General features: G+C 35.2%; 1 protein-coding gene across 1 annotated transcript; it reads left to right on the top strand.

Annotated features, from left to right (window-relative positions):
- Positions 1–5660: 5660 nt before the first annotated feature.
- On the top strand, positions 5661–6341 carry LOC129227951 (uncharacterized protein C05D11.13-like). Its single transcript, XM_054862575.1, has one exon. It carries the CDS (start codon positions 5661–5663, stop codon positions 6339–6341), a length of 681 nt encoding a protein of 226 aa, XP_054718550.1.
- Positions 6342–22809: the final 16468 nt, after the last annotated feature.

The raw sequence follows: 22809 nt of genomic DNA, 5'->3' as shown, positions 1-22809 counted from the left end.
GCTGAAATAATGCAGGATGTGTTGGGACATACGTTAAGCCGACCTGGTGAGACCAGATGGAATAGTTTGTTTGATGCCCTCCAGCAAATTTTCAACATAAAAGAAAAAAGCTTACTTTTACATAGATCATTAAACATAAAAAATTCTATCAAAGACAACGAATTCGATTACATAAAAGAGTATTTGACGTGTACTTCGCCAGTGGCAGAAGCCCTCGACATAATCCAGAGTGAGAGTAACGCGTATTATGGGATAGCTCTGCCTTGCCTTCTTACGCTGAGAAAAAAATTGCGAAAAATTGAAAAGAAAAACAACTTTTCCTTTTGCAGCCCTTTGATCAAAACATACAGAGAAAGTGTGGGTAAGAGATTTGAAAAAATGTTTGACTTCGCCACTCTTGAAGCGGAAATTGCGGCTATGGCAGCGTTATCTTACCCAAGATTCAAAAATAAATGGTTAACTTGTCTCAAGCCCGCGAATCGTACTAAGGTTCTAAAAGTTTTCAAGACCAGCATTTCCAAAGAAATGAGTGACAATGTAGTAGCAACTGTGGCAACAACAAAAAGTAATCACGACAACTTATTTTTCAATTTTGATTCTGACTCTGACTCCGATATTTCGTTCTCAGAAAAAAAACCCTCCTCTGATGCACCAATGACGAAAGCAGAACTTTTGATGCTGCATTTTTTTGCAGAGGAAGGCCAAGATTTGCAACTGCTCAATAGATATCCTGAGATAAAAAGTGTTTTTATTAAATACAACACACCTTTACCATCGTCAGCTGCAGTTGAACGCCTTTTTTCTTTCGCTACAATGACAAATATGCCAAAGAGTCACAGATTGTCAGACAGCATGTTCGAGAAGAGAGTAGTATTAAAATGTAACTTAAATTATTACAAGAAATTATAAATTGTCATTGTCTATCTAATATGCTTCATTAAAGTTAGTTACTGTTGTAATTGCGATTTTAATAAGTTTAATTAAAGTTACTGATAATTTATTTGCATTGATCTTTTATTTGTTGCAAAAATGTGTAGTCACATAGTTAGATAGTAATATGGTATCTGTCCAGCGTCCACATCCCAGGTAGACCTGTCACCTGTACAATATACATATATATATATATCTATCTATATACATAAAAATGGATGTATGTTTGTGGGTGTGTGGGTGTGTGTGTATGTTTCTTATACAAAGCCACAGTTTTCGTCGGATTTCTTCCAAATTTGGCACAAAGGTAAATTGTTGCTCAGGAATTCATATAGGCGGGTTTTTGGAATTTTAAAAACACCCAAAGAGGTCTAGTTTCATATTTTGACTCATAAAATTGCTCTTTTCTGCACGAACGAATTTTTGTATAGTTATGAATTTAGTCTAAATGAAACGCCCGTAAAAAACTACCCTAGGTGAAGTTTCTTTAAAGATTAACTTTAATCGTTAAATTTGTGAACCTTGGTTGAAAGCAAATGAAAACGGTTATCAATATATAACTACCAGCAGCTATTTTAAATGCAATCAACACAAAACGTATCCTGAGCGATGGCCGTCAATGTCGTTTAGCGATGAGCGCTAAAGTATGTTTGGCGAGAAAGCCGAAGATATAAAAAAGGATGCTGTGCATCGTTTCTTGAACTGCGAAATACGAATCCAAGGGGTCCATTGATGCTACTCATGGTTCTACTTAATTTGAATGCTATCGTTAAATTGTAATTTTTAAATATTGTGTAACTATAAAATCCACAACAGTAAGGGTTGCGTGTAGTTTTTTTTATCAGTGTTTTTCCCGTTAATAGTAAAGAAAATACAAACATGAGTAAGGTAATAATATTGCATTCAATATTGACGTACAATCTTCGACTGTTTCAGCATTAGACTACTTTTATTAAAAACACATCTATTTCATCCTTGCAACAGAAATTTTATTTAATGCTCTATGATCCCTATGAAACCAATTTGCAATATATATATTTTCTTTATTCTATTCCTTGATTTACGTCGAATCTTTAAGTAATTCGGAATTCGGTTTAATAGAAGTTGCTCCAGGCTGTCGAAGAACAGGTGTAAAAGTACTAATAAAGCAAAGAAATTGCAAAATAATCATAGTAATGCACAATAGCGCATTCGGAATTTATCTTTCAAAGGGGAGGGATGTGGTCAAGACTTTCCTTACATGTATTATATACAAACTACTATTCTAGGATTGCCAAAACGTCGTGGAAAAAAAAGGGTGTGTGCACTTTTTGACTCGTAAAACCGCATGGAAATTTAATATGGCGGAGTCACATAGTGTTCGAAGGGTAGGAGTTTAAATATCGAAAAAAAATGCTGGTAAATATTAATTTAAATTTAAATTCTTTGAAACTGCATAAAATTGCTGTATTTTTTCAATGAATAAATTTACATGACGAAGTTTCTTCAACATCTACCGATAATTGTCACCTGTTAACTGGGAATGATGCAATATTTCATCATACACGGACATCAGCTTAAATGGGTATGATGTAATATTTCGTCACTGTACTACTGAAATGGGTATGACGTAATATTTCATCAGACAGAGTACTACTGAAATGGGTATTACGAAATATTGCGTGGTACTATAAAGTTTTTCTTTTCAGTCCTTATTTTGATACGGGTTGAACAAAGGTTCATTCCCGGTAAACAGGTTTTGAATTGAACAAATTTTTATTACAAACAATCGAAAAATATTGCCAGTTTATAACTACCACTAAGCATTTTAACGATAGTTGTACAAATCGCTATGATTAAGAGCTTGCCGTTCAAAGTTTTAGCGTTTGTCTTGCCACTCATTTGGTTCGAGAGCCATAAGTCTAAAATATGTTATAGACAAGCTAAATTAAGGGGATACTAGTCGGCCCGTGCGGAACTCCGCACTGTGCTTCAAATCGTTTCATAAGGCATTTCGCTCTTTAAGAATTTCAAAGGAAGAACATTATGACGAAGAACCGAAAAAAAAGTAAGCGCAGAAGAGAAGGCATGTAATTTAAAGACATCAGTAACAAAACCTCGTTAAATAAAACGTTGTGATAATTTGATCATAGCTCCCCTTTTAATCGTACATATTTTCAATGCAAACATAAATGTCATTAAAAGTGTGGCTGAGTGGTGACTCGTGAAAAAGCAATAATTGTGCATGTGAAAAAACAGGTTGTGGCAAATACAGTCCTGCACATGTCAGCATCTGACGGGAAAAAAAGAAACATTAAAGAGATATTTATTGGCACGTATTCGAATTGGCGCCATTCTGACTAACAGAACGACACTCCAACAAACCTAGCAATTGCGCCTTCCTTTTCGAAAGCTATTCATTGAAGGAATGCGTAGTAAAAAACAGCAAAAAAGCTTTTTGCCAAAAAAAAAAAAAAAATTAATAATAATAATAAGATCATGCATCTGTGTTTTGTCATTAACCAGCATGATACGATTTAAAATTATTCGCAAAGCATGGAATTTGATTAAAGAATGACGAAGATCTCACGTAGCGATTGAAACAAACATTCTAGAGAAGTAATAAATTAGATTGAAAATAAGTGTTTTTATCTTTGAATATTGAACTATTTCACATAGAAAGCTGCATTAACCGTTACGGCTTAAATGCTCGCACATGTTTCTCTTTTAATCGAACACTTAAAATTCAAAACTCAAACCAGTTGAACTGAGTCCGTTTTTTAAGTGTAAGTTTTCGAACGTAGACAAAGTGTTTTTTTTTTTTTTTTTCAGCATAAAGCAGAGGAGTAGAAAATGTTTTCTTACTAATGAAGTTGATAATAATTTTAATGTTTTATATCGTATTCGCGCGAATAAAAAATTAAAGGTTTACTGAGTGAAACTCGTAGTTTTAATCGGGCGTAGTATTTTTTCATTTGTACAAAAGGTCGAACACTGCTATTAGAAGCATCTACATTTTAGCATACAATAAAAATGTTTTTCTGCACAAAAAGGATTTCTTTAGGTAAATCTAATACTTTTTTATGCTTACATTATGTTGAGTGGTCTGGATGTAGTCAAAGAACACAGTTCGATTAACAATCAACTTATCCGAATGATAACTGTAGCGTGCATAAAGGAGTCGAAACACCAAGTAGCATTCCCACTGCATTTATTTTATTAGGTGTGTATGTTATGAGCACATGTAATGCGTAATACTAATATAAATTTGATATTATGTCGGACAGCCCAAGCTTGCCCGAAGTTCAGATAGTTTATAGCCGAACGCTCTACCGAAAAAAACTTATCAATTAAACCGAACAACTAAGTCCAGTGCTGTTAAGCTTTATTAAAATATAAACACACACACAGGCTATTTTTTTTTTTTTTTTTTTTGCCGAAAGCGACGTAAAAAATGGAAAACTGCATTAGAACTCTCCTTTAAAAAATGCATAAGAACTACAGGCAGCATCAAGGTTTTGAAACAGCAAGAGGCGATTTCGAAAACTTGAATTTTCGACCGTAAGTCTTTTTTTCGTCATTGGCCAGCCTGATAAGTTTTAAAGTGAGAGGGGATTAATATATAAGATAAGAAATTGAAGAAAAATGTTTTTATTTTTGAAAATTTTTACAATTTGTTATCGCAGGCTGCTTAAACCGTTATAACTTAGATGGCAGCACGTGTTCATCATTTAACAGCACTGTTAAAATACAAAATAAATTGAACTATGGTTTCGAATGTAGTAAAAATGTGATAAGCTATTTGTTTTTTAGCAAAAAGAAAAATATATATATATTTTACCCTTCAAATTGAGGTAGTATTTTATTTATTTGTACAAAGAGTCAAAAACTCATTAGAAGAATATATATTTCAATATACGATTTATTATTTTTTTTTCTGAACAAAAAACAATTCTATTGTAGTCTGAAATCTTAAACCTGTTACTTATATTTTCGCTTACATTATGCTTTAATTTTCTTTCCAGAGCCAAAGCTTCAAAAAAAAAAAAAAAAAACACGTGCAATTTCGAAGTAATTTAGCACAAAATCACTGAATGTTTTCATATCAGCAAGGAGCATTTCCTTCTCATTTATTCTATTCCCTCATAGTTGTTATCCATTTAATTCAGTGTTCATGTAATGCGCGATGTTTCTCTAACTTTTTTGTTGCAGATTGTTCGGACGTGGGCCCGAACACGTAATCTCCTGGGTACGAAGAGAACGCTCTGCCGATCAAGCTACTCAGCTCTGTCGGTCATAGCGCAAATTAAAGTTATAAGTTTGACCGAAAACCTTATTCTGGTTCTTTAAAACAGGTTTTTCGGCTAAAAGAAACAATTTTCAGACCTTGGGTCTATTTTTCGTCAGTAGCCAGCACCATAAGCTATAAAATAAGCCGTAAATGAAAGAAATCGATCAAGAATTGAGGGAAATTTGGCGTAGAAACCAAAAACAGGCTACAGAAATAATATATAAGGATTCGTTATTTTGTAATCTATGATAGCTTTTACTGCACATAAAAAGTTATACTACTGCGTAGGTACTTCTCCTCATTTTGTCTCCATCAGTTTAAGCTGTGTTACATTGAACTCTGTAAAAATGCCTCCAAAGAAACGTAAAGGAATTGGCCAAGTTCATCCAAAGGCTAAAAAGATGGCCCCAAAGCGTAAGGAAGAAACTCATGAAGAAAAAAAAATAGAAGACTTGAGACAATGCGCGAGAGAGCTACGACATCTAGAACTTTAGAGACAGCGGAAGAACGTGATGTCCGCCTGCAGGATAAACGAGATAGAGCGGTGGCAGCTAGGGCTTCAGAAACAGTTCAGCAGCTTGAAATTCGCCTTCAGGATAAACGAGATAGAGCGACGACATCTAGAGCTTCAGAAACAGTCCAGCAACGTGAAATTCGCCTTCAGGGTAAACGAGATAGTGCGATGACATCTAGAGCTTCAGAAACCATTCAGCAGCGTGAAGTCCGCCTTCAGGATAAACGAGATAGAGCGACGACATCTAGAGCTTCAGAAACCATCCAGCAGCGTGAAGCCCGCCTTCAGGATAAACGAGACAGAGCGGCAGCATCTAGAGCTGTAGAAACCATGCAGCAGCGTGAGGATCGTCGAAATCAACAACGCGTTCGAGCTGCTATATCTAGAGAATCAGAGACAGTGACACATCGTGAGCTTCGAACGCAGGAAATGAGAAATAGGAGAAGACAATCACGGACTGCTCAAAACTTCAGTTTAGCGCTAGAAGGATTTCACTATAATGCTCAAAAAGATTACGCGAGCTATGAAAGTAATAACATCGAAAAAGGGACATTATTTGCAGTTATTGTCAAGCAAAAAAATTCAGTTCAGAGTCTTCTGGTATTTGCTGCAGTAACGGGAAAGTAAAACTATCTCCATTAGAGCCGGTACCACATGAACTTTTGACTTACACTGCTGGGAATACACCAGAGTCAAAACATTTCCTTAGTAGCATAAGAAAATACAATGCGTGTTTTCAAATGACGTCGTTTGGCGCAACATCACTTGTTCAACAGCTTGGTTTTCCATCAACATTCACAGTGCAGGGACAGATTTATCATAAAGTCGGATCATTGTTGCCTCCACCAAATGAACCACCGAAATTTCTACAGCTGTACTTTGTTGGCGATGAGCAAAGAGAAACTGAACAAAGATGCTCTTATATTTCAGGAACAAGACGGCAAATTGTGTTTAAATTACAAAAGATGCTTCATGACCACAATAGTCTCATTAAAACTTTTAAAACTGCATTGGAAAATATGCCAACTGATGAATATAAAGTCATCATAAGAGCAGACAGAAGACCTGCAGGTGAACACGAGTGACGGTTCAATGCTCCGCAAGTAGATGAAGTTGCGGTGGTTATTTCAGGAGACGAGTTTGAGCAGCGTGACATTATTATTCAAAGAAGGGGGAATCTTTGGTTCGCATATCAGAAACACATCTCTCCTATGATGCTCTTCAGTACCCAATATTATTTCCCAGCGGGGAAGATGGATATCATTTTAATCTAAGGCAAGTAAACCCAGCAACAAGTGAAACAACCAGCAAGAAAGTTTCAGCGATGAATTTCTATGCATATAGATTAATGGTTCGTGATGCTGAAAATAATCACATATTAAACTGCAGACAACTGTTTCTACAATTCATCGTAGACATGTATGCGAAAATCGAGAGCGAACGTCTTCTTTACGTTCGTTTAGAACAACGTAAATTGAGAGTTGAAGAATATATTCATCTTCGAGACGCGATGGAAAATGATGGGAACATTGAAAATCTAGGATCCCTGGTTATATTACCATCCTCATTTACAGGAAGTCCTAGACACATGCATGAGAATGCCCAAGATGCCATGACTTACGTAAGGACGTACGGGAGACCGGATTTATTCATAACTTTCACTTGCAATCCGGCGTGGAAAGAAATAAAAGAGATGCTCTTTAGTGGTCAATCGCCCAATGAGCGCCACGATTTAGTTGCGAGAGTCTTCAGACAGAAGCAGATGAAACTAATTAATGTTATTACGAAAGGACATGGGTTTGGATTGCCAAAATGCTGGTTATACACGATTAAGTGGCAAAAGCGAGGTCTCCCACACTTCACATAACTTAATCTGGCTAACAGAAAAAATTCAACCAACTCAAATAGATGACGTCATATCTGCTGAATTGCCAAGCCCAACACAAGATCCTCAACTTTTCTCAATAATAACAAAACACATGATTCACGGACCATGCGGGAATCTTAATCCAAACTTGCCTTGTATGAAAGATAGAACGTGTACCAAGAAGTACCCGCGTAATTTTATCAAAGAGACACAAACTGGAACTGATGGCTATCCATTATACAGACGTAGAGCTCCAGAAGACGGAGGATTCACATCAACATTGAATGCACGCAACAATTCAGTAATAGAAATAGATAATAGATGGGTCGTTCCATTTTCTCCTCTTCTGTCGAAAATGTTTCAGGCTCATATCAACGTAGAATACTGCAATAGTATAAAATCAATCAAGTATGTCTGCAAGTATATTTACAAAAGCAGCGATATAGCCGTTTTTGGTTTAGGCAACGAAGGAACGAATGACGAAGTGATGCGCTATCAGTTGGGCAGATACATTAACAGCAACGAAGCAGTTTGGAGAATCCTAGGGCTTTCACTTTATGAACGACACCCAACTGTTGTTCATCTCCGTGTTCATTTAGAAAATGGTCAAAGGGTGTACTTCAAGCCAGAAAATGCCCCCAGGCTGGTTGATAATCCATCACACACGACCTTAACAGCATTTTTTCAACTGTGCGAGCACGATCCTTTCGCAAGGACTTTGTTGTATCACGAAATTCCTAAATATTACACTTGGAATGCGTCGATGAAAGTTTTTTGCAGAAGGAAAGTTGGTCACTCTGTTGCTGGTCATGATGTTGTCGCGACTGATGCCCTGGGTCGTGTATATACAGTTCACCCAAATAATGCCGAATGCTATTTCCTAAGGATTCTTCTTCACTCAGTTCGAGGACCAAGATCGTTCTTAGAATTAAGAAAAGTAAATGGCGAAGTTTGTCAGACCTTTAGAGAAGCATGTGAGAAGTTGGGATTACTGGAAGGAGACCAGCACTGGAATGATACCTTGCGAGAAGCTGAACTGAACTCTCTACCTGAGCAAATTAGAAATCTTTTTGCAATAATATTAACTACATGCTGCCCTTCAAATCCAATGACTTTATGGGAAACATATAAAGAGGCTTTAAGTGAGGATATTCTCGCTAAAGTTCAGAGAGCAAATCCGACAATGGAAATTACATTTAGTCCGGATATTTTCAACGAAGCATTAGTTAATCTTGAAAACAAATCCATTGACATAAGCAGCAAAACATTACAACAACTTGGCTTGCCTGCACCATTGCGAGATAGACAAGATCTGCTTCAGGCAGACTTAATGCGAGAAAAAAACTATAACGTCGAAGAGTTGACTGCATACGTCAAAGAGAAATTGCCGCTTCTAAACCAAGATCAAAAACAAGCATTTGATATTATCATTGATCTCTTAAAGAAAGAACGAGGCCGCATTATTTTTTTGAATGCTGCTGGGGGCACAGGAAAAACGTTTTTGAGAAATCTAATTTTGGCTCAAGTAAGGGCTCAGGGAGAAATTGCTCTTGCGATAGCTTCTTCAGAATTGCGGCAACACTGATGGAAGGAGGGAGGACAGCTCACTCTGCACTTAAATTGCCATTCAACATTGCCAGACAGGAAAATCCGACCTGCCAGATAAGCAAGACAAGTGGTCGAGCACAGGTGCTCAAGACATGCAAATTAATCGTGTGGGATGAATGCACAATGGCCCATAGAAAGTCTCTCGAGGCCTTGGACGTCACTATGAGAGATCTCAGAGGGAACGATGTGCTTATGGGAGGAGCTCTGCTACTCCTCTGCGGAGATTTTCGCCAAACACTCCCTGTCATCCCGAAGTCAACGCCAGCTGATGAGATCTACGCCTGTTTGAAACATTCGTTTTTGTGGAGACATGTGCAAACAATAACGTTAAAACAAAACATGAGGGTACACGTGGGCGATGAAAGTGCTCAAATTTTCTCAGACAAACTGTTGGAGCTTGGAGAAGGGAGATTGTCGGTCGAGTCGTCAAGAAAAGTAAAATTACAATCTGAGTTTTGTAATGTATTATCCTCTGTAACCGAGTTAGTAGATGCAGTGTATCCGGCAATTTGCAAAAACTATACCAATATGAGCTGGTTACGAGAGAGGGCCATTCTTGCTGCAAAAAACGAAGATGTTAATGATATAAACAATCGTTTACTTTCTATGCTGCCAGGCGATTCTACTAAGTACAAATCTATCGATAGCGTAGTAAGTAGACGTAGATGAAGTAGTCAATTACCCAGTAGAGTTCTTAAACTCACTTGATCCCTCTGGATTGACACCGCATCGTCTTTTGCTCAAAAACGGATCACCAATTATTTTACTGCGAAATCTTGATCCGCCAAAACTTTGCAATGGCACAAGGCTATGCGTGAAAAAGATGTCTGCTAATATAATTGAAGCAACGATCTTAACAGGGAAGGGAGAAGGTGAAACCGTTTTTATCCCACGTATACCTCTAATTCCCACCGATCTTCCTTTTAACTTCAAAAGATTACAATTTCCAGTGAGACTTGCGTTCTCCATCACTATCAACAAGTCGCAAGGACAGTCTATTAAGCACGCCGGAGTGGATTTGAGATCTCCCTGTTTCTCCCATGGACAGCTTTATGTCGCTTGCTCAAGAGTGGGTCCACCCAAAAATTTATTTCTTCTTGCTCCTGGAGGAGAAACTAAGAACGTTGTTTATGAGCAAGTTTTGCGTTAAATTTACAGATAAGGATATTTTGAGTTTCTTAATAATTTTTTACTGAGTTTGAAATGTCAAAACGTGGTAGTCTTTCTATTTGATTTTAATCTGTACATAAATAGATATTAAGTGCGCAACAAACTATTGTAAATTATAAACAGAAGAATGTGTATATACAGTTGGAAATACAAATAAGACTTTTTTTTTGTTTCATGGCCTACAAAGAAATTATAGAAAAACATTCAAAGCGGATTGTGACCACAATGTACACGTCTACCTCTTTCTGTATTACGCAGTTCAAGTGGAGCTTTTAAATTAGTTTTTTTTTTAATGAATTTATGAATGTGTATACCTACTTCCATTTTTAATCGTTTTACATAAGTGAAAATAATGAATGTAAACATCTTTGGCAACTAATGCTTAAAAAGCCACCCCCATCCCTAGCGACAACTTGGCATCTAAAAAAAATGTCGATATCCTCACAGCGGTACTCCATTGGATCAAATTCAAATAGATGCTTTCATTAGCTACATCAGTAGGACAAATATCATGTACACCACTTGCGGGAATTATTTGGTTTTGAAGATTTAAAAACGAATTTTTAATTAGAAAAATTCCAAATCATTGCGAAACGGTGATATTTCTTTCCAACTGTCCTTTTTAAACCAACGAAAATAAAAATTTAGCAAGAAGACAAGAAAATATAACTGACACATGTTTTTTTATGCATGATGTGCTTATCTCATTTTACTATACTTCAAGGAAAAAAAAATCATAAAAAAAAGTGTAGGTAGAGACATTTTTAAAGTCATTCATACTAAGTGAACTTTTTCTGCGGAATATGTTTGCATACCTAAACACTTACAAACACTTATAAAATGAGTCTACCTCCCACTTTACACCTTGATATGAAACTCACCACCCGTAAATCCGTGAAACGGAATGTTTATGCCTATTAATAACAATAACTGAATTCTTTATTTAGTGTACACGAACTAGCTGTCCAACTTTAGAACCATTCAGATTGTACTTGAATTAATCTGAAAGTATTGTCACTGCTATCTATTGTCAAGAAGAATATTTTGCACGTAGTTTTGCCGGCAAAACCATTAAATTTCATTTTTTCTGTAAGCTCACGCTTTTTTTAGGGAGGTATTCTATGATTTTTTCCTAATAAAATGTATGAAAGCACTGCTATTGTATTTTAATGTCTAGGGCAAAGAAAAACCTGCAAATCTAGCACAACTTTTTTTTTTTTTTTAATTCGGAGTATCATGTAAAAGGTTGTCTCAAGGCATGTGAAAAAGACAATCATGTTTCTTTGATTTATGACACTTTTATTCACCGTCCCTCTGGTTCAAACATGCCAGCGTGAGACAACGTGTCGGTAGACACGACACAGCCCAGAAAAACACGCCTCATGCTTTTTAGCTTTTAGTTGATGTTATCGTTTCTGTAGATGCTTGGTTTTTCTGTGCTACTTAAGTTCTTTGTGGTATCAATTCCACTTAGAAGTTGGGTTATACAACTTTTTTTACGTCCGTGTTGATAGAATTCCTTCTTTAATCTTTGATACATGTGGACTTAATAAGCACTCGGGCAACGCCGGGTAGTAAGCTAGTATATATATATATATGATACAAAACCAGTAATTTTTTTTAAATTTAGTTTTAATTAAAATTCACAAAACAATTGAAAATTGTAGTTAAGTACAATTACAATTAACAATTAATTAATTGTTAACTGTAGATTAACAATTGATCAATTGTAATTGTGAAAAATCACAATTAACAATTAATTAATTGTTAATTGTAGTAAACTACAATTAACAATTAATTAATTGTTAACTGTAGTAAACTACAATTAACAATTAATTAATTGTTAATTGTAATTTTTCACAATTACAATTGATCAATTGTTAATTGTAATTTTTCACAATTACAATTGATCAATTGTTAATTGTAGTTTTTCACAATTACAATTGATCAATTGTTAATCTTTAATTGTCCATGCAATTAAAATTTGCCCAACTCTGCTTGGCAACACAAAAATTTCTAATTTAAACTTTTCCGTTAAAATTATTGAAATTTTGATAAATAATGTAGGTGGGTTTAAACTGTGAAAAAGAGTAATTGGTGAATCAATTTTCAACCGGAAATCATCTAGTGGCATTCCTGGTATATCCAGATAATTGAAAAATTCAGTTGGAATTTTTACGGCTTTGTTTTTATCGACAAATGTATAGCCTTGTTCGGCATCAACGGTCAGCACAATCTAATTATGATTTTTTTTTTTTGCGCTGTCAGTAATGGCTCATTATTCACAATAATTGTAACTAAGACAGCGTCATTGCACTGTTTTTTTCTCTATGTAAATCATTGTTAACTAAAACGGTGACCAATCGATCAGGTGATATCACACTATGATGACTAAACAACAAATTTGAAATTGAAATGCATAAATCTTCAATCAACACTAATGCTTCATTATACATCTTTGGTGTAAAATCTTGATTTGGACTTTGGTGTGTTAGTTTAACTGTATGGAGCGCAGCTTCAAGCATAAAATTCATAGTTTCCCTGCAGAAAAAATGATTGTGTAGGCTATTATGTCGTCAAAATTATCTTAAACAGTTGACGAATACTGTTTCCCGTTATGCAAAGCCTGCATTAGAAAATGTAGCTCTCAATGATTGTGTGCTACCAATAATTACAATTCTCGAAATGCATCGTCATATGTATTAAACACTCGACAATTAACGGTCCACAAATATTCCCGTCTGTTCGGGAATGTTTAACGAAAACAAATGCAAAAACAACATTCACTTTTTTTCGGATGCACAGTTTTGTTTTGGATGGAGTTTTGGTCAAATTGTCTTGGTTTTAATTTTTAATTATGCCCGAGATTGATGAATGTTGTGTTCTTTGTTTGCGTGGGATCCATGATTTTTTTATTTTATTCAACACTTTAAAAACAATTAAGAAATGTCCTGAAAAATAGTGAACAGCGAATACGTCCAATTTCCGCAAGTAACATATCTTGTAAAAATAGGAACGTATCCCACTAAAAGTCAGAGACCTTTCTAAAATTTTACTGAAGTCTTTCGGAAGAAGTCCGAAGCCTCTCCGATTCGAGACAATCATTTTAATGAAAAAATTAGAGGGAACCGAAGTAAGATTAAAAGTAATAACTTGGCACATTTTTCGACTCACCAAGAAAGTATCAAAAGCATTATCGCTACCATAGCCCACTGCCAAGGTGGACTTGCAAGCATGCACAAAGAATTCTACTTGCTTGTTACTCTTGGAAAGTTACGGAATCCAGAGACTCTCTTGCTCCCATTAGGAGATACGTAATCTGGACGGACGACGACGACGGTAGTGAAGTCAGTTCATCACTAAAATTCATTACCTTCCTAATATTATCCGGGAATCTTTTTGATAAATTCTGAAATCTCCCTGGCTAAAAGCCAGTCGTTTAGCTGGACCCTTCAGAAAAAACTTAAGTAAGATGAATACAAAGCTTGACACATCTCTTTTTTCAGACGAATGCTCCAAGAATAAGGTTGCAATCATGGCGAAAAGCAACACAGACTTGCAAGCAAGTACCATTACCCCCGAGGGTTCTCTGTTCCTGTCACTGACGTGACATACCAGATGGGAGTCCCGCGGGAAACTTCATTTAACACATTAGACAGTTACAAATTACAAACAACCACTTGTAAACGAAGACAGACAAATACAAATACAACCACTCACTATGCAAGCAAGTACCTTAAGTCTAACACGCCCCGAGCTTCCTGCAAATTTACAGAACCCAAAGGATCATTCCCTATCTCTAGGAGCTTAGGCAATGCAGACGGATCGTACTTGACCTGAAGCCGATACAATTAATAAATACGCTCAGTTAATCTTTAAACTGGGAGCTAAAAATATATTTCAAAGCAGTGAGAAGTCTGCATTCATGACGTTTGTAGCAATTCAGGAAACGTTTTGACGCAGATACTTAATTTCCAAATAAAATTGTTGAGGACCTGTGAAATCCCAACATGTTCCACGGAAATGAGCAGTGACATTTCGTATTTTTTTACAGTGCATGCAAAATAGCGTGGAATATTGGTAAATAATTTTATTTCTTAGAATTGGGCCAAACAAATTAGGTTTTTGACACTGTAAAAAAAAAAAAAAAAAAAAAAATCAGGGTCGTTTTTGGCGGTTCAAGTGCTCTTCGTAGAAAATATCTTCGGTAGAATATACTCGTTGACCGTTTTCAAGATGTACTGCAAGATGCTGTACAGAATAGTCTCTTTCGTATATGGGGAACTAAATTATGCCAGATAGATTCGTTGCTCCTTTTATAACTTACGCATCTCTCATCGTGTTATTTCGTCAATTTCAACCCTACTTCTCGTACCTCAAATGCGACCTAATAGGACCTTAAATAACTTACTTGAAAAATTCACGGAACAGCAAAATTCGATATTTATATGAGCCTCATACGTTTTTAAAAGCAGTGGTGAGTATGGAACTACCCGCTGCTTAACAATTTCAACTTGATTTGTAGAACTTGTTATTTACATTGAAAAGTGTGGCCTCTATACTCCTCCTTTCTACGGCGATATTGTTGATAACCATCAATATCCGAAACATAGTATATTTTGTAAATTTTAATTAACTTAACAATGAAATTTTTGAGGATGAATGGACTTACAGCGCCATCTATTAAGAATTTGCAGAACCAAACAATGAATACGCGCTATAAATGTATAATAATCATTTTGTTTGCAGTAAAAAATTATAAAAACCATCCTATCTTTTAAGTTGGACCAAATTACAGATACGTCTGAAATTTGATAAAAATCGGTTGAGTAGTTTAGGAGTTTACCCCGAAGAAACATCGTGACACGAGATTTATATGTATACTAGTCGACTCGTGCGGAACTCCGCACTGTGCTTCGAATCGTTTCATAAGGCATTTCGCTCTTTAAAAATTTCAAAGGAAGAACATTATGAAGAAGAACCGAAAAAAAGTAAGCGCAGAAGAAAAGGCATGTGATTGAAAGACATCAGTAACAAAACCTCGTTAAATACAATGTTGTGATAATTTGATCATCGCTCACTTTTTGGTTGTACGTATTTTCAATGCAAACATAAATATCATTAAAAGTGTGGCTGAGTAGTGACTCGTGAAAAAGCAATAATTGTGCCTTTGAAAAAACAGGTTGTGGAAAATACAGTCCATGCCCAGCTATCCGCATCTGACGGGGAAAAAAGAAATATTAAAGAAATATTTATTGGCACGGATTCGAATTGGCGCCATTCTGATTAACAGCCCGACACACCAACAAACCTAGCAATTGCACTTTCCTTTTCGAAAGTTATTCATTGAAGGAATGCGTAGTATAAAATAGCAAAAAAGCTTTTTGCCGAAAAAAAAATAAGATCATGCTTCTATGTTTTGTCATTAACCAGCATGATACGATTTAAAATTATTCGTAAAGCATGGATATCGATTAAAGAATGACGAAGATCTCACGTAGCGATTGAAACAAACATTCTAGAGAAGTAATAAATTAGATTGAAAATAAGTGTTTTTATCTTTGAATATTGAACTATTTCACATAGAAAGCTGCATTAACCGTTACGGCTTAAATGCTCGCACATGTTTCTCTTTTAATCGAACACTTAAAATTCAAAACTCAAACCAGTTGAACTGAGTCCGTTTTTTAAGTGTAAGTTTTCGAACGTAGACAAAGTGTTTTTTTTTTTTTTTTCAGCATAAAGCAGAGGAGTAGAAAATGTTTTCTTACTAATGAAGTTGATAATAATTTTAATGTTTTATATCGTATTCGCGCGAATAAAAAATTAAAGGTTTACTGGGTGAAACTCGTAGTTTTAATTTGGCGTGGTATTTTTTCATTTGTACAAAAGGTCGAACACTGCTATTAGAAACATCTACATTTCAGCATACAATGAAAATGTTTTTCTGCACAAAAAGGATTTCCTTGAGGTAAATCTAATACTTTTTTATGCTTACATTATGCTGACTGATCAGGATGAAGTCAAAGCATAAAAAGAAGGAAGAACACTCTTCGATTAACAGTCAACTTAACCGAATGATAACTGTACTGAATAATACGAGTCATTGTCGAGAGTTAGTCATCAAGAGCCATTTCCAACAGAGTTTGAGGCCAATCCGGCTTAAGTTTGGGATCTATATTGACTTTCAGTTTCTCCGTAGGCGTCAGTGTTAAATCGTTTGAACTGTTAAAAATTGAACGGAATATTGTTCAAATCAAAAATATATACTCTATACATGTTCTTCAACAAGTGCTTTTCCAACAAAGATTGCATGAAACAAATTCGTCTCCTGGCGTGGGATCTGTAGTTGCCTAGAATTTCTTCGTAAGCGCTTATGTTAAGTTTTTTTTGAACTGTTCAAAATTGAACGAAAAACTGTTCAAATCATAAAGTGAAATATGAAAGTGGAGTGTTCTCGCCGAGATTTTTTAAACGAAAAAAGTTTGTTCGAATCGCACGGTTCACTCAAAAGTTATTTGGGGGGAGAGGACAAACAGACCGACAGACACATTTACCCCATCTCAATACCCTACTTTCTAATTTTTAATTTTTCGATATTTGTTTAATTACAATTTTATTTATTTATTTGTTTTTAGCGATATTTTTTTTATATGCATTTAGCCTTTTTTCATGCTTTTTTTTTTTTTCTTTCCTTGACTTTACTGGGAAAGTAGGCTAAAAAGGGGAACAATACTAGTATCAAGACGTTCCAGTAAAATTAATTATTTTCTTGGTTTTTTAATTTGCTGAAAATGTTTTTATATCCCACAATAGTCGGTAAAAGATAGTCCTGCGATGTTCACTGCATTTTCGAAATCAAATTTGAGTTAAAGTCTTGAAGACAATCTACAGTTTAAAATATAAATTAAAATTTAAAAAAAATATTTGAATTTTGTTGTTTTGAATTCAGACGCCACGAGAAAACTCGTGGTAATTAACTCAAGGATCGTTTACGTGGATGTTTCGGATGTCTATGCATACTTAGGCACATACGTACGTGCTGTATGGTCGAAGAAACAACTTAACATTTATTCGGGGGTGAGCAAAATGGAAATTTAGGCTGATATTTGGAGGAAAATTTAATAGGGGAGCGAGGGGCTTGTTGTAACAATTTTTAAAAATGGTGTCATATCTTGAGATGTATCGGTTAAGTTATCACTAAATAAATTTTGGTTGGTATTCTGACTATTCTTATATGAAATCTAATTGAAAAAACATCACATCTATAGGTATCTCTTTCAGGAAAAAGAAATTTCTAATAAAAGGGAATTGTTACAACTTACCCCGTACTTGGGGTTTGTTGTAACATCTACTGGGGCATATAGTAACAACAATAAAAAACATAAATTTTACACCATTAATCATTTATTCTCTTCACATTTTGCTTTGTTTTCAACAAATAATTAGGTATTTAACGAAAATAATAAGATACTTCTATTAAATGCATCTACCATTAAATAATTAACTAAAAAAAAAACACTTTTTTAGGTAATCAACAATATAAACATTTTAGTTTTAAACTATTAATCCTGTTTTGTATTAAAATTCTACCATAGGTACTTAGATACAAACTAGGGCTTCGAAATCACAGTAAGTCAAATTATAAACCTCCAAATTAAATATTTTAATTATCTCTTAGTTCTTACATCTTATAATAATCAGTATGTTCATAAGTCTCTTTATCAATGAATTAAGTCTTCATCTGTGTTACAGTTAATACAAACAAAATAAATAGTATCTCCTCCGACACATCCTACATGTGCTCAAATCTTACGTACAATACATTCAACCTAATCACCTTTTGAATGATGATACCCTTCGCTGCAAACTAGACAATACCACTAGACAATACCACAGATTCAGATTCCGAATCCGAATTTAAAACCGTTTTCTCATTAAAGGGGACAGGGCGACGTTAAATATGCTCGTGGTCTCAATGTCCTCCAAGTGAAACGATACCTCTGGGGGTGCTAGTACCAGGTAGCTATTAGCTCTTGGACTAGTTCTAAATTCTCATTAACTGTTCGATCCGGTGATGGTGCTGCCATCTATCGGTATATAAAATAATGGAGGCAAGGCACTAGTATGCAGACCTCGACATAAATACAGTTGTAGTCAGTTGTGACTCTTGAATAGAATAGAATAGAATAGAAAACCGTTTTCTTTACTATTTCTATTCCATCTTTATTGTTTGCAGATTTTTTTACCTTTGCTTTTCCCTTTATTTTTTTCTTTATCTTTATCATCTTTTTTCTGCTTTCTTTTCATCTTTTCTTCATATTCCATTCTCAAAGCTTCTTTTTCAGGTGTGTCTGTCAAAACAGTGGACTTCCTTTTACGTCTGTTATTTATATTTGTTTTCCGTGGTGGTGCCTTTGGTAATGGTCTAATTTTCGATAAGGAAAATTTGTTTAGACCAAAGCAACTCGGAGTTGTTTTGTTTTACAGTTTCGAGATTCAACGATAAATTTTCAATCACATTTAGAGAATTTTCTGATTGTTCAGTGGGATCTGGACGATCAGTGACAAAAGCGGGCGCAAAGTCACTGTCTTGGAAAATATCTACATTCAAAGGCCAAACACCGGAAGCTTTAAATCCCTTATTACATTACAAATAACATACAGCAATATGGGGCAAGTTGTAACATGTTACAACGTACCCCGAGATTTTGTTACAATTAACCCCAAATCATAGTTTTTCATATTTAGCGTGTTAACTATTCAAACAACTTTGTAATCTTGAGAACTATGATAATACATCATACATAGATAAATGTTAATCCGAAATAAAATATTGAAAGCTCTATTTAGTCAAAAATAATAAAGCTAACCAAAAATTTACGAAGGTCTAAAAATACGTTACCTGCCAATAACGGAGGGCTCGCACCCACCCACTCACTGCGTCGCCTGGCGGGACATTGGCGGTGATGACGTGACGTGGTACAATTATAACAGTAAGACTGAGTCAAACAAATAGGTTAATGAAGTTTAAATTCTTAGTGAAAAAACACCGTTACTACTTACCCCTGTTACATCAAGCCCCTAGTTCCCCTACCATACTTCCTTTACTATGTAAAAGGAAGTTAAAAAATAAATAAATAAATAAATAAAACGAAACACTATTTTGCACTAGAGACACGTGTAAGGTTTTGTTTTTTTGAAAAATCTGCGTAATTAAGTTACTTAACTGCTGTTAAGGGGTCGTACTCATATTAAAATGTGCTTCAGTTTTAAAATTCTCTACGAGAACTCCCCTTTTTAGCTTACTTTCCCAGTAAAAGTCAGAGAAAAAAGAAAAAAAACATGAAAGAAGGCTTAATTGCATCTTAAAGATATCGCGAAAAACAAAAAATGTCAAATATAAATAAATAATTCAATAAACATAGAAAAATTTAAAAATTGGAAAGTTGGGTATCGAGATAGGGAAAATATCTGTCGGTCTGTCTGTCTGTCCCCCCTCCCTCCTAATAACTTCTGAGCGAATAGTCCATTTTTTTTTGTTCAAAAGATCTCGACGAGGACACCTCATTCCTATATTTCACTTTTTGATTTGAACTGTTTTTCGTTCAATTTTGAACAGTTCAAATCCCTTAACATTATCGCCTACGGAAAAACTGGAAGTAAATATAGATTCCAAAATTAAAGGCGGATTTACTTCAAACAAATTTTGTTGGGAATAGCTCTTGACGAACAGCTCCAGACTCCGACTCCTGTTCCCAAAAATTAGTCGGACTCCGACTCCAAGACTATGACTCTGACTTCGTAGCTTTGGCAAAAAATTGCTCTGGCAAAAAAAAAAGACAGATTCCGACTCTTGGGAATTCGACTCCGACTCCTTTTCCACAAACATGGAAAGAGTTGTGGACTTTAAGGGAAAATGACCCCAACTCCGAGTCTTAGATTCAAAAACCTTCGGCTCCCGAATCTCACTCTTTTTTCCCAAATGAGATTGATTTCCAACTCCGACTTCGCAGTCATGGTTTTAATTGAGAAATAATTATTCCTAATATGATTTGTTTTTATTTTCACTCTACACTTTGTATTCAGATTTGGGCGGATAAATTCGGATTCCTTCATGTTTCTAAATAAAGATATGCGCAAAAGTTTTTTTTTTTTTTTGAGAGTGAAAATATTTTTTTTAATTTGACATTTCATTGTTTTTATTTATTTTCGAAAGTACAAATATTTTTTTAAATGATTTAACATTTAAAAACAATATTTTTGTCAACAGGGGAAAAACATTTTATTTTTTGATGTGATGTATTTATTTTAATGAGCTTATTTATTTAATTTTTTTTTGCCTATTTGAAACCGGTTAAAGTATTTTTTAATGGAAAAATGTGTATCAGTTGCTTTGTTTAGAAGGTGCTGCCATTTTATTTACCATTTATTTATTTTTTATGCATCTAATGCTTTAGATGAGTAAAGCGTATTTTATTCCTTGAAACCAGCTTAAAATATTAAAAAATTACGTTTGAAACAATTTGCGATTTTCGCTATTTTTGAGAATATTGATCAGATACTAGGAGGTAGATATTGTTATACGGGAAAGTAGGCTCGATTAGTTCTGGACGGAACTTCTTGATAATCACATGTTTGGGATCAACATCATCCTTTATCTATGTACGCGGACTTTTGTGAAATTTTCCCCAGTCGTTGCTTTGCAATAAGATTAAGAAAAACCATCTCGTAATGTTAACAAAATTTTTATGCTTTTGTGTATAGTACGTAAACCAACTTACGAAGGGCCTGAATTGTTTTTTGTTTTTTATATCAAGTATGAACCAACCTAGGTATAAAAACACCATTTACTGCATATAAGTTGAAATTTGATTTTTTAGCATATTAGCCGGTTTTTATGCAAAGCAGTGCTACGTGTTTTTTGTAACTACCAGTTAGTTATATGAGGTTTTTATATTTATATATAAAAATTCCACACAATTTTGTTCGATAGTCATATAGGTAATTTTCGGCTTCATGCTAGTTCCTCTGTGAAGGAGGGACAGAATTTAAGAGTGACAACTGTTTTTGTACGGCAGGTGCATTGTTGTGTGGATTATCTTGAGGTAACAGGAGAAGTAAGACAATCCACGACACTTTTGCAACAAGAGTCTTTTTGAGCAATCACGATTGCTCATTGTTCTCATTTGACTGTTTTTGGCGTCTTTTGGTTTTTCCCACCGCCACCCTCCGCACCGTCACCGTCGACCGGCTCCTCACGATGCTGCTCCTATAGCGAATGCCGTCTCCAGGTTGCATCCATGTCCTACACACACGCGCATGCATAAGCAACTACACACACACGCACGCAAACACACACACACACACATACACCTACACACACATACACACACGCATACATACAGACACTCACACATACACACACAAAAACATACACACAACTACCCACACATTCATGCCTGCACACAGACACAAACACATATGCCTACACACACATACACATACCCCGCCTTCACACACACAAACACTCATACACACAACTACCCACACACTTATGCCAGCACACACACACAAACACACATGCCTACACACACATACCCCCACACACAAACACACACGCCTACATATACACACTCGTGATTGCGAAAAACGTAATTTGAATTCAAGATGTCAAAATTCAAATTAATTTTTCTTTCTTTTTTTTTGAAATTGCGAATTTTAATGTCATATGTAGGGGAGGGGAAGTATGACCTCCATAAATCTCCGTAGCCAAGGGAAACGACACATCGGTATATTTTCCTACGTCACTGCTTGATTCTTATATTTGAAGTGTGCATCTATTTACCACAAACCTAACCGGACACATAATATCAGGAAAGAATAAGTTCATCGACGAAGTTAAGTCCTCCTCCTTATTCGCATTTAAACCGCTATTTTTCTGATTTGTAAGTCCGATAAATTTAGTGACATATTTAGAGTAATAAGTAACATGCACGGCATTGTTAGTGGATCATCCAATATTTAGTTAGGTCAATAGAATTGTCTCATAGCATTCATCGTTTATTTTATTTCATAAATACAATTTGAATAATGTGTTCAAAAAAAAATCATATAAAATTCAAGCCAACCACAAGAGCTCCCATTCCACCTAAGCACCGGGCATTTTAATGACAAATTTTCAAAAATTAATTTCAGTAAAATGTAACAGTGATTTATTTGCCAAAGATTGTTTCCGACCTTTTTCTCGCTCCAGTAACGCTCTTTTTTTTCCCACTGCCAGGTGGAAAATTTGTTTATTCTATATGAATAACTCTCTCAGATTAAATGCTTACTCCCCATCTATGGACTCGGCGATATTAATAGGGTCATTCCACATAAAAGCCGACATTTTGTATCGTACATGACAGCTCATTAATTTGAAAGAGAGTTGAACGAAATTTTGTTGCT

This window comes from Uloborus diversus, chromosome 8 (assembly GCF_026930045.1).
Source record: "Uloborus diversus isolate 005 chromosome 8, Udiv.v.3.1, whole genome shotgun sequence".
NCBI lineage: Eukaryota > Metazoa > Arthropoda > Arachnida > Araneae > Uloboridae > Uloborus > Uloborus diversus.
The sequence above is the reverse complement of the archived record's forward strand: the minus strand, read 5'-3'. Positions and strand labels throughout refer to the sequence as shown.

Coding starts and splice junctions, on each gene's coding strand:
- LOC129227951 (XM_054862575.1), top strand. CDS start 5,661: ATGCGCGAGAGAGCTACGACATCTAGAACTTTAGAGACAGCGGAAGAA.